General features: G+C 38.2%; 1 protein-coding gene across 1 annotated transcript in view; it reads right to left on the bottom strand.

Moving 5' to 3' along the window:
• Nucleotides 1-1,427: 1,427 nt before the first annotated feature.
• Nucleotides 1,428-14,164, bottom strand: part of MEP1A (meprin A subunit alpha) — a 28,422-nt gene continuing 15,685 nt past the window's right edge. Inside the window, exons 8-14 of the mRNA XM_040983101.1 lie at nt 11,182-11,403; nt 9,962-10,115; nt 6,872-7,083; nt 5,778-6,251; nt 4,913-5,086; nt 4,215-4,515; nt 1,428-1,584 (exon numbers count right to left, since the gene is read on the bottom strand). Of these exons, the coding sequence (XP_040839035.1) occupies nt 1,428-1,584; nt 4,215-4,515; nt 4,913-5,086; nt 5,778-6,251; nt 6,872-7,083; nt 9,962-10,115; nt 11,182-11,403 (1,694 nt within the window). The remainder of the gene's footprint in view (nt 1,585-4,214; nt 4,516-4,912; nt 5,087-5,777; nt 6,252-6,871; nt 7,084-9,961; nt 10,116-11,181; nt 11,404-14,164) is intronic.

The following is a 14,164-nucleotide window of genomic DNA, read 5'->3' as shown; positions in this document are numbered from 1 at the left end:
GGGAAAGCAGTCAAGGACGGCTCAAAGCTTTGGGACCCTGCACCTGCGTGGGAGACCCGGAAGAGGTTCCTGGCTCCTGGCTTTGGATTGGCTCAGTTCCAGCCATTGCAGCCGCTTGGGGAGTGAATCATGGGATGGAAGAGCTTCCTCTCTGTCTCTCCTCTCTGTATATCTGACTTTCCAATAAAAATAAAATAAATCCTTAAAAAAAAAAAAAAGACCAGGTCTTCTCCTGGCTCTAACACAGACCTTAAAAAAATTAGGAAAAGAACCTGGTCTTAAAGATTTTTCCTTAAGGGGCTAGTACAGTGGCATTCAGGCTAATCTTCCTGCTACAAGGCCAGCATGGCACACGGGTGCCAGTTCATGTTCCTGCTGCTTCGTGTCTGATTCAGCTCCTTGCTTGTGGCCTGGGAAGACAGAGGAGGATGTCTCAAGTCCTTGGGCCCATGCACCCCATAGGAAACTTGGAAAAGGCTCTTGGCTCCTGGTTTCAGATTGGCTCAGCTCCAGCCATTGTGGCCATTTGGGGACTTTTTATGGCAGATGGAAAATCTTTCTCTTTGAATCTCCTTTCAGTTCATCTGCATTTTAAATAAAAATAAATACATCTTTAAAATATTTTCTTGAAATTCTCTGTGGAGTTATGTGGATAGTTAGTATAATATTTTATGCATGAATAGCATATAAGGCATACTTTAATACAGAAAAGATCTGAGAAAGGAATTTTGAACACCCTCTCCCTCAACACATACTGACACAGCCATGCTTATACACAATTCTGGACACATAAAATGTACTAACCAAACATTTATTTATTGAAGTTTTTTTTTTTTTAGAATCCAGGGAGGAAACAAATCTTAAAAGCCCACCTGCCAAAGGAATTAATCATTATTTCAAATTCTTTGACAAGACATTAAAAGAATATAACATTACTGTGCCTGATGAAAAATTAGTATTGTATTCTAATTCAACCAACATATGGTTTGCATTTTACATAGATAATTTAAGATAGAAGTGAGAGTTGCTCTTATTCATTTACTGATTGTTTCATTCATTCAAGATTTTCTTTTTACTGTCTCACCCAACCCTCCCATTGTGTGTCAGCCAGACATGCCCGGGGTGAATAAAGATAACATCTTCCTGCCCTCACGAAGCTTCCAATCTACAGGAAAGACAGTGGGTGAACAATGACTTAGAGTGAAATGTGATGAGTGCTGCCAAAGGACACCGTAGGTACACTGGAAGCACACACTGCCCCTGTGAGGGGCAGAAAACAGTAAAGCTGAGAACTAAGGTGAAGGCCTTGGTCCTCAGAAGCCCTGTTCAAAGTAGACTGATAAAATCTGCCCCTAACTGTCTTGACCACAAGAAAGGATGATCTGTGAGGAGGCACATGTGCAGGCTGGACCGTGCAAGCAAGTACATCAGTGCTTCGATCTTTGGAACAGGATGGACAGGATGACAAATGTCAAGACGATCGTCCCAGCCACGCCTCCGAACATCAGGCCCATGACACTCCCATGGACCTGCATGGTCTGGCAGTGCTCTCCCGTATAGAAGAGGGCATTTCCAGAGACGCACCTGTGGAAACAAAATGAGTATTGGAGCTACTTGGGTCTCAAGAGCTTCCTGGCAACTTATATCACCTGAATAATGGCTATTAATAACTAATGAAGAGTTCCACGTGCCTGACCTGATTTCAAGCACCTTTTACGCATCAGTGAACTTAATCTTGTGATAATCCTTCAAGACACAGGTTATTACCAGGTCCTTCTTATCATCTTCACTTTACAGAAAGGTTGAATAACTTGCTCAGGACTACATAGTTAGTACATTTTTCTCAGATGAAGTTTAATGCCAAGAGGTAAGCTATCAAACTTAATATTCTCAGACAGCACATATTCAGAAGGAGAATTCAGAGCACTTAGCATATATGCTGTCTAATAATAGCTCAAGACTATAAACTAGACGGTGTCTGACTTAGTGCATTAGTTGGAGCCTGAAACTCTTGACTATACCAATGAAAATATTACCGTAAATAATGTACTGCCAGCAATCTAATTGGGTGACCCTGAAATCACATGGGATGAGGATATGGGGCCTATTCAAGTGCTTGGCACACAATGGCCAGAGCAGCGTTTTTTATTTCCATGTAGTTTGGTATACAGATTAACTAATCTCACAAAAAATGTATTAAGGATGATGTTTCTTTTCTGTTTTTTTTTTTTTACATTGTTACATTTCAGCATTCATTTCAAACAATACTTCTACTACAAAGTCTACTCAACAGAGCAGAATGAAATGCTCAGAAGTCAACAACTCCTTTCATTAATTCTGAAATTATTTAAAGACCTTATCTCAAGACTGGGAGATTGCTAAAGAATAAACAACATGATCATTCTCCAATATAAGGAAGCACAGTGCTCTTTGTAAAAAAAAAAAAAAAAAAAGGTTCATTCTAGGGTTGGCATGGGGGAAAAAAAACATGAGCCTGGAGTATCCTCTGGTGCAAGAAAGTAACATTTCACTCATAAAATTCTGGGTGACGGTTAAAAGCACAAGCGCCAACCTAGAAGAGCTTCCGAAACCCAAAATTAAAACAATATGAGTAATAAAATAAGCAATGAAATTATTAAAACATGATCCATACATTAATTAAAGCACTTAGGGTTTCTTATTGATGTAAGCAAATAATTCACTGAGTATGAACCAATGAATGAGCATAGGAAACAATTATCCTCTATGAAAGAATTCTAACTAGTGAGTGTGGAGGAATTTGATGAACTAGGAAATCACCATGATAAAATCACATTGGTGATTGCTCTCAGTGGACAGAACCCACTTGATAGACAAGGAAATTGGTGGGTGTGGGGTTGGGGAAAAACAGGAGGTCTGTATGATCCCAAAGATGAAGTGCATAGGAAGGAGTGGTAGCTCTTTCGGTAGAGTCCTGGTGAGCCAAGTGTTGAAGGTTAACATCACCAGCAATGATGTGAATGGAAGTCACACTTCTATCTGTACGTACACTGAAAGGGCAAGTCACGCTCAGTGACTTTGCTTTTGTTACCCCAAATGCATAACCTTAAATGCCTTCCCAAAATGTACAAATTTAACCCAAAGACAAAAAAATACATCATGGAAAAACATGGTGAGATCTTGGTAAGATTTTAGTTTGCTTAGAAGTGTTGTACCCATATTTATTTTTTGTTTGTTTTGCTAATCATATAATGACCATTTCATGTTCACATTAGGGAAAGGTAGGTGAAGGGCATAGAAGACATATCTGTAGAATTTTTGCGGAAATATTTATGTACAAAATTATTTCAATTTTGTGGTGAAGAAACAAAGCAGATAGTGAAAAACATTCGCAGGAAGCGCAGGTGTTTTGAGATACAGACATTATTCCCAATTTAGTTCTTGTTCTGTGACATGAAGCCGGTGCTTTGTATTCATACTTTCATTAAACTTATTTTATGTTCTTTATGCTAACAAGCATTACACAAAAATAACTACTGACTACAACAAATTGTGAAAACAGAACTGGATGTAAGTCCACAAAGGTCATGCTAAGAAAATTACCTAGCCTTTCAACTTCCTAATGTACTAAATGGGAGTAAGGAAAGCTCTAAGTCACAGAATGATGATGAAGACAGATTTAGATCAAGCCCGCCTCATGGTCAGAAGGGCAAAAACCACATAGTGAGCGGGGTGATCTTGATGCTCTTATTGCTATTATTGTTTTCGTTATTATAATCGCTGTTATTGTTCTTATTAATATTTCATCAAGATTGGATGTTTTACTGTTATTATTGAACACTTGAGTATGAGAAGAATAGTGTAACAGAACTGACAAATGATTGCACTAAAACAATAACTTTAATTAATAATTAAGAATATCATTTGTGGTTAGTGAAAATTTAATCTTGGTCCTGAATCCCACAGCGATTAGCCATGGTATAGCTAAAAGCTATGGATTAGGGGTTAAGAGCAGTGGTAAAGTCAGAAATTCCTAGAACATTCAAGATGTCAACAACGACCCAGATGGAGAGATATGCAAGGTAAGAAGCAGAGGACTAGGCTTGACCAGGACTCCTCTGCCCTCTGCAGGTCCAGGGAGCCCCCTTTACAGAACCAAGGAAATCCACCTACAGCTGACCCCCTGAGGCAACTTCCATTGACCCAGCATCTGCCTCCCCAGCTACACAGCTTACCTGCAGCTTGCCATGCCCTTCACATTCACACAGATGCCTTCATTTTGGCAGGGGTTTGGGTCACACGGGTCACTGAGGTCCTGAGGCCAGTTGTGGTCGTCCATAGGACCCATGTTCTTCACAGCCCGCTTCTGTCGGCTAGGCTGCCCCTGGCTCAGACTGCCAGTGGGGACTGCCTCGGATTCGGCCGTTTCTGAACTTTCTCTTGGTGTCTGCTGCTCCTGGCTTTGAAGAGCATGGCCTTGGGGGGTCTCACTTCTGTCTCTAGTGCTGACTTCAGTCTGTGAAAGGTGGGTGATATCTTCAAGATACAGATAAAAGGTTGTAAGGAAGACTTAGGCATAATACCACACTACAATTAACTTCTAGTTCTTGAGAAAATTCCCCAGACATCATGTTGAGTAATATGGAAAAGAGTTGTTGAATACAACCGATATGCAGTACATGAGCTATTTCTATTTTAAAGTACTTCCACCAAGCTTTAATTCATTAAACTTGTAAAAAGAAATATAAATTCAGTACAGGTGAGCTGAGCAAAACTAAACTGAGACTAGCAATCTTCCATAGTTGGTAACTTACCCAGACCTAACACTTTCTCCCAAGGACAATGGAAAGAAAGATATGAGTCCTTTACCATTCAAATCAAGCAACACACCTACACCATAGAATTATCTACTCATGAAGACCAGAAAAAGTACCTTCAAAGTTCACAAGAATAATGAGGTCATCATTCTTAAGGAAACTCCTCCTTCTCAGCATTTGGTGCGAGACTACACTGCTCCAGCCGTAGTCAATGGTTCTATAACAATCACAGTGCGCATCATAGGTGCCCACAGTGGATGGCCTGTCCCAGATGACAGAGCCATTGATTGCTGCAAGGTATAGGAAACATAAAATCACATTACCTCTTAATACTTCATTTTCCAAATTTTTGTAGGGTTTGTTGATCCAAAACAAAATGTTGAAAAGTGGTTGGGTCATTTACTGTTTCTTGGAGAATTAAAATGAAAGGTTTTAGTAGGGAGAGACAGAGAATCACAGTTCTGAATGGTCAATTGTCCAATATTGGGTGATTTCCTTAAGGAAGAATGAGGAACAATATAGCTTCTTCCTTTTAGGGCTTAAAACTTTCCTTTGAAAATAAATGGAGTTGTCTTCCTTTTATTGATGTAAGTTTAATTCAAGGACACACTGATGATCAGGGTGACAGCCTCAGATCAGTGTGATATAGTTCTGCATAGTGAATTATGAGTATTTGATAAGTGATCACAGCATCTGTCTCCCTAGAACTAACGATCTATGAACCAGAAAGCCCCTGATCTACTTGTCTGCTAAGTACACTACAGCCTTCAATGGATATCTGATGGGTAAATTTAGGAGCTAGAAGGGAAATAAGATTGCACTGAAAATGTTAACCAACTCAATCTCAATGTGACTATGCTGATAATATACCCAAAGAAAAAAATGTGAAAGGACTATTACACTCCCGTACATAGTTAAGACTCACATCTATTCTTCCCTTTGGGTTAAGGAAAAGCTGTCATTTATGCTCAAACGACCCACCTGAAGATGTATGGAGGCTGGAGGTAGTTAAAACCATGCTTGATGACATCCTATTCATGACATCAGGTTCTTGGTCAAGTATGGTCATAATTGCCTGTCTGTTTTCCACTGGCCACTCCAGGATGGCATCATTTTCCCCACTGCACAAATGGAAAGTCAGTCCCACATATCCCGTTCTTGTGGAGGTTAGCCTGCCATGAGGGAATAAGGACACCCCAAAGGCATATCCCTCTGAATTGTAAAATCGAGGGCTCTGGATTCTGTCGCCCAGAACAGTTTCCTGGAGGACCTGGGAGAAATTCCGCACTGTCCAAACACCTGCAGGGCACGGGGTTTCTGTCAGAGTGATGTCATCCAGGAAGATTCCCCCAAGCGAGTTCTGAGGGTCACCTCTTGTGCCCTGAAAAAGGTAGCGAAACTTCTTGTCTTCCTGGAGTGTTACATGACCAATTTTCCAATTATGATCAGAATCTCCTATGGACAAAGAAGTAAGTGGAAATAATTTAGCCAGGACTGTATGAGCCCTCTTTGTGAATTTGGTACTGGCCAGATGTCCTACATAAATTACCTCAGTTTGTCCTGACAGCAATCCTACAAGGTAGGTACTATTAAAAATGCATAAAACATATACAAAGACACATTTTCAGTAACAGGAAGTATCTGGCAGAGATATTATATAATGTGTTTTAAAAACTCATCTTCATATCTTAATCATGAATTTCTTTTCCCCTATCATTTAATTCTACATGTTTTAGTTTTGCTTCTGTTTGCCGACATAACTGCACCCCATTCCTGATGTTTAGCATAGAATGCTAAATTTTATGTTGTGATTTTTATGTTGTGACTTACAAACAAATATCTAAGCCTCACTTGAACTCTCAATAGTGCTTCTAATTTCTCAAAGCTCAAAACATACACAGAATGATTATAACATGCCAGATACATTGTTAATCTCTTAGAAAGAGGAGAAAAATGAAGAAGAAAGAAAAGTGGAGGAAAGCAGAAGGAGGGGAGAAGGGGTGAAATGAGAAGAGAAGGAAAGTAGTCCAAGAATTTAAAGCAAACCAGTCCCTTGGGTAAAGGCTTCCAAGTACCTTGAAAGGTTGCGATCTTGACTAGCTTGCGAACGGTGCCCGTGCTGTCATCTCTCCTGACCCAGACAACCAGTCTGTCTGAAGGGCTTCCTGTCATTTTATAGAAAAACTGCAGGCACTGCTGGTTCCTCTTTGGGTAAAGAATCCGAGACTCCAGTAGGGCTGCCTCTTCTATTGTCCCAACGCTGGTGTTGAAGTACATGAAGTAGCCGCTATCTGTGGAAAGAGCACCCCAACATCCCATCTTTGACTTCTGATACCCCAGGCTGCTATCCTCCCAGGTCAAGTAAAATAGGGAGCAACAGCCATTATCCAGGCACTGAAATCTAGAATTTTCCTGGGGAAATAAAAGGAAGGTCATTTGTCACTAGGGAGTCTCCATTTCATTTGCCATACTCTCTGGCTAAAGCTGTGACTGAGCACAATTCTTATAAATGCTTTTGTTCCCAAGGCTGTGAGACACAAATCTCTGGCTTAAAGAAACAGGCTTCAACCAAGGATTGATGACATTTGGTGTTAGTAAGATGAATTTTTTTTCCAGTGATCTCATTAGTGATTCATTCTTAGGAAGCAAGTTGGTCTCCTGGTCATATAACAAATCAAGGGATTCAGAGATGAGGATTTGGATTTCAAATATTCATCATGATAAATATCCTAATAACCGGATATGTATCTTATCAGTGCGAGCAATCATCTTTACTATATTTTAAGAATGAATTTTCAAGATACATAGGGATTTAGGATTTCTCCAGAAGGTAATGGAAAGCTGTAAGGGAAAAATACATCAGCAAAAGAGTATTAAATGAATCTGTAATTAGTGTCAAAGCCTGGGGTTTGTCTAATTTGAATGTCTCAAAATTGTTTCTCCTAAAAACAAGTAAGTGGCTAAGTAAATTTATCATTTGGAAAATCAGAATATTTTTCAAGTCAAGCACAAAAAAATCTTGATATATAAAACAAAACAAAAAAAGGTTTGCTACACTGTATTCTAGTGTCCAAACTCTTACCAAATGACATTGTGAAAATTTTCAGATTGGGGTTGATAAAGTGACATGGTGGATTAAGTCACTGCCTGCAGCACCAGCATCCCACATCGGTGCTTAACTTCCAGTTTAGCTGCTTGCTAATGCACCTAGAAGAGCAGGAGAATGTGGCCCAAATGTGGGAGACCAGGAGGCTCCTGGGTTCAGCCTGGTCCAACATTGGCTGCTGCAATCATTTGGGAAATGAACCACAGATGGAAAATCTCTCTCTCTCTCTCTCTCTCTCGTAGCTCTGCCTTTAAAATAAGTTTTTTTTTTTTTTAACAGTTTTGAGAAGGACAACATGATGTAAACACCTAGTGCAGTTCTTGGTTTTCTGGCAATGCTCCCTGGTATTCCTTGCTTTATTATCCTGCCTCACACATGGTAAATAACCCTCTCTGTTGGCAACAACCCTTGCCTAAAGGAAAATTACACTTTATTGCATTTGTGTGTTCTTTGCAATACTTGAACTTGCTAGTCTGAGACTTCTGCACCATGAATTACTGCATTGTTGGGTTATAGAGAAGGAGAGCCAACAAGACTAAAAAGCTTTCATATTGAAGAGCAATATAAAATACATTGAAGACAGAGAGGTGGGAAATAAGTAAGCTAGACAACTTTCCACAATTTCCCTTACATGCAAATTCAGCACATTCATTTTCCCATGATGCACATGAGTTTCCTCCAGGACCAGGAAGAGGATATCATGATAGCATATGTAAGTGGAGTTCCACATATTTCTTCTGGAGTATAATTCTTTGCTTTAGCACTAATGTTCTAGAACATTATTCCAGATTCTTCCCACCTGAAGGTCATTTTTCTTTTGGGGATTGTGTATTAACCTAGCAATAAGCCCACAGGAGAGACTGGACTCCAGGCTACAGTGGATGATAATTTAGAAAGAAATTCAGGCCTGGGTCACTCTTTGGACACCTGGAGTGATACACCTGATAATATGATGTGTCATTGAGATTCCCACTCTCTGCCAAGGCCAGAGGAAGAGTGCCAAAGACTTATGACCTGGAGGCATTCTCCCTGGAGGTTTGGCAGCCGGGTGTCTGCCTGGGTTTCTTCTCGGAAGGAAGTCTAACCAATGTTTATAGGTGTGGACTTAGGAATTTCACCATCATCAAGTATATTTCAAGTTTTTGTAATATGTAATCCGAATCCACTTTTCAAAGAAATAGAAATGATCTGAGTGGCAGGTGTACCTTCAAAAGATGATAAAATGGAAATTTTTTAAAAATGGAAGCTCTACAAATAGAGGAGGGTGAAAGAAATGTATGGAGTCAAGCTGCTGAACTGGAACATCTTCCATCCCCACTGTTATCAATAACTTGATATTTTATGAAGCCTGTAAAAGTAAATGCTTGTAAAAAACACATATTCTGCAACAGCAATTTCCATTGATTAAAGTTAATACACAGCAGAGGTAACTTTCAAATTCAAGTGTTCTGATTTTGTGGCTTTTTCACTACACAAACCATATATAGACATTACCCAAAGCTGTGCTATCTGTTATGGAAGCTACCAAACCTGCATGGTCATTTAGTGCTTTAACTGTTGTCAGTCCAAACTGGCATTTGCTGTAAGAGTGTCAAGAATTTCAGATCTCAAATATTTTATGCAGCAATATATAAAAGGTATAATATATTGTAAATTTTTATATTGATTATATGTGAGAATGCTAATATTTCTGATATATTAAGTTAAATAATGTTTTAAAATTAACTTCACATTTTCATGATATATGTTACTACTAGAAATTTCATACTATACACATTATTCAGATTACATTTCTGTTAGAAGAGAGCATTCTAGAGTCATTACCTGTATTTACAAAATTATGCCTTAACAACTATTCATATCTGTTTTGTCATCACTTAAATGCATACTTTGTATGCTCAGAGCCTGGATATTTTTTATGTAATAATTATGATAGTAAAAATGTTATTTGGTTTTGTTCACATTTTCAAGCTTGATAATCAGTGATCATTTGAGGCAAAACATGATGGCTTCCATTACTGAACTGATAAATCATAATGTATTTACTCTCCATCTTCACCGACCTGTACACTGTCCCCCAAAGGTGTGGTCTGCTTGTCCGGGTAGAGCACTGTTCTCATGGACCCAGTCAGCATCATCTCTGGTACCCTGGATCATCCCACAAATGTTTGCTTTCTCAAAATCACAGTGATCCAAAAAGGTGTGTGTCGTAGCTGCAAAGAATTTATCAGTTGGTTAAAAGTGTAAAGCATCTCATTCCAAATCTATATAAAGTCTTAAGATGCTGATATAAGTCAACCTTCCTGCAAAATACAGGATCAACAGGTACATAGTTAAGCATGTACATACATATATTTATCTAGAGGATCTGTAAGTATATCATGCAAGTGGAGATGCATTGCACTATGCATCTCTAATTCTGAATAAAAGATGGACTCCAGGTGAAACTATTAAGTATATCTTGACACTAGAATGCTGGATTTTACAACATTCTCTATACCTACAATGTCAGGATACACTTAAATAACAGAATGATGGACTGTGACTGTTGTTGAGGGACTAAACTGTTGTTACAATATAGGGGAAAGCAGTGGGGGAATGATGGTGGAAAGGGAAATCCCTGAGCCAAAGGAATTGTATCATGAAAAAATAATTTTAAAAAAGATGTTGAGACATCTTTTTTCAAATATAGCAGGATCATAAGCACTTTCTTCTTTTTTTCTCAAATACAAATCCTACTGTCATCCAATCTTAGCACATATCAACTCAGATGTAAACCTATCCACCTCACAGAGTTAAGATAAAAAGATCTCTAATCACACTTTGCTATGTAAATGCTAACCAAGAACTCCCTAGAGGGAGAGCTTTGTACATTGTGCATCTTCTGTTCATAGTCACTGCATAGAACTAAATATGGTGTCTCTGAAGACTACAGGGGTCATTTTAGGAAACAACCCACCTCAAAAGAATGAGTAACTCTAGGTAAATAACCTTATGGAAACTTTGCATGACACAAAACATTTTAAAGTCTATTATCAGTCTTGAACTTCAGAGAATGCTGTACCCTTACAAGGAACAACACCATAATCAGTATTCAGACACTGAATAACTAGTAACCACTTAGTAACTAGTGGTCTAGTTACTAAGATTATGTAACTTGCTCTTGTTCCCGTAAGTAGAACATTGAGGAGGAGAAAAATAATAAGTAAAGGAAAGCGTGAAGGATAAAGGATTCAGCTGCAGCCAGTCTGTGGCTGCTTAGCTCCAAGGCGTACTTACTGCAATTGTACATTCGGTTCAGCCTCTCTAAATCAATTTCACTAAAATCCAGACGTTGCCCAATGACGGAATCAAACTCAGGGATCTTGGCCGTAATGGTGGGAACATTTTCATTTGCATTAAATGATAAAGGTGCATAATGCATCACAGACTCATAGTCATAGGGTGTGTTGAGGTCTGTGATGTAATTATCATCATAGGTGTTAAAGTTGTGCTCATAACCTGTTAGGAAGAGAAACCATGGTCTTGTTCAGTCACATTACTTCCCCCAACATTCTTTGATGGAGCACCAAAGATGCTCATAAAAAAATAGTACAGCCTTAATTTATTTGTATATACACTATATATGTATACAAATAGATTATAAATAAACATAATATATATTTATATACATTGTATATGTTATTACTATAGTGAAGTAAGCCTTTTTTATTTGTCAGTTGATCTATTAATAAATATCATGTACAGATTATTGATGATGCTAGATACATATTAAAATGCATACACATGTTAAAATTATTAAATATACACATATATTTAAGTAGAAGATTGTTATAAATATATATACAGTTAGCATTGCCAATCCACAAATCAGAAATCCAAAATGCTTCAGAATCTGAAAGCTCAAAGCCTTTTCACAAGACTGATAGAAATAAATGACTCACACAGGGAAGGGGAAAAACAACTTCCTCCTTAGATCCTAAGGTGTCATTTGAAGAGAGAGATTTGCCAAAAGCATCAGTGGAGGTGAAGATTGTGACTCGGGTCTAGCGTCTCCTGCTGGTTCTCAGCAACACCTTGTTTCAGGTAACTTGCTTTGACTCACTGTGTGTTTTCTGTCATTTCCCATACTATTGGCAGGCTTGGATAACACCAATACTACACTACTACTACTACTAATAATAATAATAACATAAAAAACAACAACAAATTTGTCCATCTGGAAATTGTAGTATAACTGGGCTTGTGAAGATGGAAAAAGGAATGGGATTATATGTCAAAGAACTGAATAATAACATATTATTATTATTATTATTATTCAAGGGGTCTTTTCTAAATACCCTTTCAAGTAAATGGTCTGAATAATTTTTAAAACTTTATTCAGCAGTGCCAGCATTGTGGTGCTAATACGTTAAAGCTGCTGCCTGCCATGTTGGCATCCCACATGGGTACCAGTTCAAGTTCAAACTGTTCCTCTTCTGATTCATCTCTTGTGAACGTGACTGGGAAAGCAATAGATTATGACATAAGTCATTGCATCCCAAGTCTTTGGACCCCTGAGCCTATGTGAAAGTCTCAAGTAAAACCCTTGGTTCCTGGTTTTGTCTTGGCCCATTGCCTGTTCTGTAGTCACTTGATAAGCAAACCAGCAGATAAAAGAGTGCTCTATCTCTCTCTATCTCCTGCACTCTCTGTTTAATTCTAAGTTTCAGATAAAATAATATAAAACATTTTAAAAAAAGAAACAATTCATTCAACAGATATTTTCATTGTGTCTGTGTCTACCTGGCTCTGGGTGAGGTAGCTGGTAACAGCCAACACTAAATAAATAGGAAAACAGTAGACTCATGTTCAGGGAACCCACAGCTAGGAGCCTGTGTTAGAACGTTTTTCTACTAACTATTAGGTAGCAGATATGTCTTGCTGTGCAAACTGTTTTTTCTGTCTCAGTTATTGAATTCTGTCATGGTAGCACAATCATGAGCCATATCTAGACAAATGGACATGACTGTGTTCCTATAAAGATTTATTTACAAAAGCAAGCAGATGTGTCCCATGGGCTATCATTTGTGACCCATGTTAGACCTTGGAAGTTGAGTTTTTCTTCAGTAAAGGGAAGCAGATTTTGGAAAGACAGTTGTGACTCTAGAAATGAGGATGGACTTGGGGGTGAAAACTATATTGCCAGTACATTGTCTTCTTAGGTTAAACACCAGACAATCATCAGTTGAAAATGGCATGCAATAAAAAAAAAAATAAATTACCCTGAAAAATTATACTGTCCTTGTTTATTATCTAATTAGGTTTGATATAATTGAGAACAGTTCTTCACTAATTGCAGGTAATTTAGCTACATATAAATTATATCTGATGAAAATATAGATAGGAGATGAGTCAATGTTCATATCTATTGAGCAACTCATGCTAATCTCAAAGTTAGGCAAGTCTTTGAATTACACTAGCAAATATGTTGACTCGGTCTGAAAAAGGGGACTTTATTTGGCCTACAGTATGCCATATTGTGACAGCTTGAGTTCTAGAAGATCTCCTTACAATCCAGCTCCCTGCTAGAACACCAAGGAAAGAAGCAGATGCCCCACCTACCCACCTGGGAGACCCACAGAGCTGTTGCAGCCCTTTGGGGAGCGAACCAACTGAAAAAGAACTCTTCTCTCTCTATCTCCCCCCACCTCCTCTGCTATTTTGCCTTCCAAATAAATAAAATAAATCTTTTTTAAAAAATCCCTTTAAGTATTTTCTTCTTCAAGATATAGAAAAAGAAATATTTTCTACTTTCTCATAAAAATTTCAGTAAAACAAAGCATACCAAGAGATAAGAAATCTAGGACTGTAGGCAAACATAGGCAATTCTGATAGTAATGGTCGTTTCACAATCAGAAATTCAGTTCTTTGACCTGTAATCCCATTCCTTTTTCTATCTGTACACGCCCAGTTACAACACAATCATACCTGAAATACAAATATATTAAGACTAACCTGAGTGAATACTTTCCAATTTTCTTATATCAAATAGGAGGCTTACTTGACCTCTAGTTAGTTTTATTTTTATGGTAGGGTGGTTAATCTGTTCTATTTTATTATACTTTTAAAATCACAGTTTCCCTACTTTTCCTCGTTATTCTACATTGAGATAATTATCAGACTATGAGGGACTGGGAGAGATGCAATTTGAGAAACCCAAATGGTGATTTCAATATGATCAAATACCCCTAACTCATTGAGAGCCAGTAACCACCCAACT

Source organism: Ochotona curzoniae, unplaced genomic scaffold, assembly GCF_017591425.1.
Source record: "Ochotona curzoniae isolate NIBS_2020 unplaced genomic scaffold, NIBS_Ocur_1.0 contig_3819, whole genome shotgun sequence".
Classification (NCBI taxonomy): Eukaryota; Metazoa; Chordata; class Mammalia; order Lagomorpha; family Ochotonidae; genus Ochotona; species Ochotona curzoniae.
Note: the sequence above shows the minus strand (reverse complement) of the source record. Positions and strands in the feature narration are given on the sequence as shown.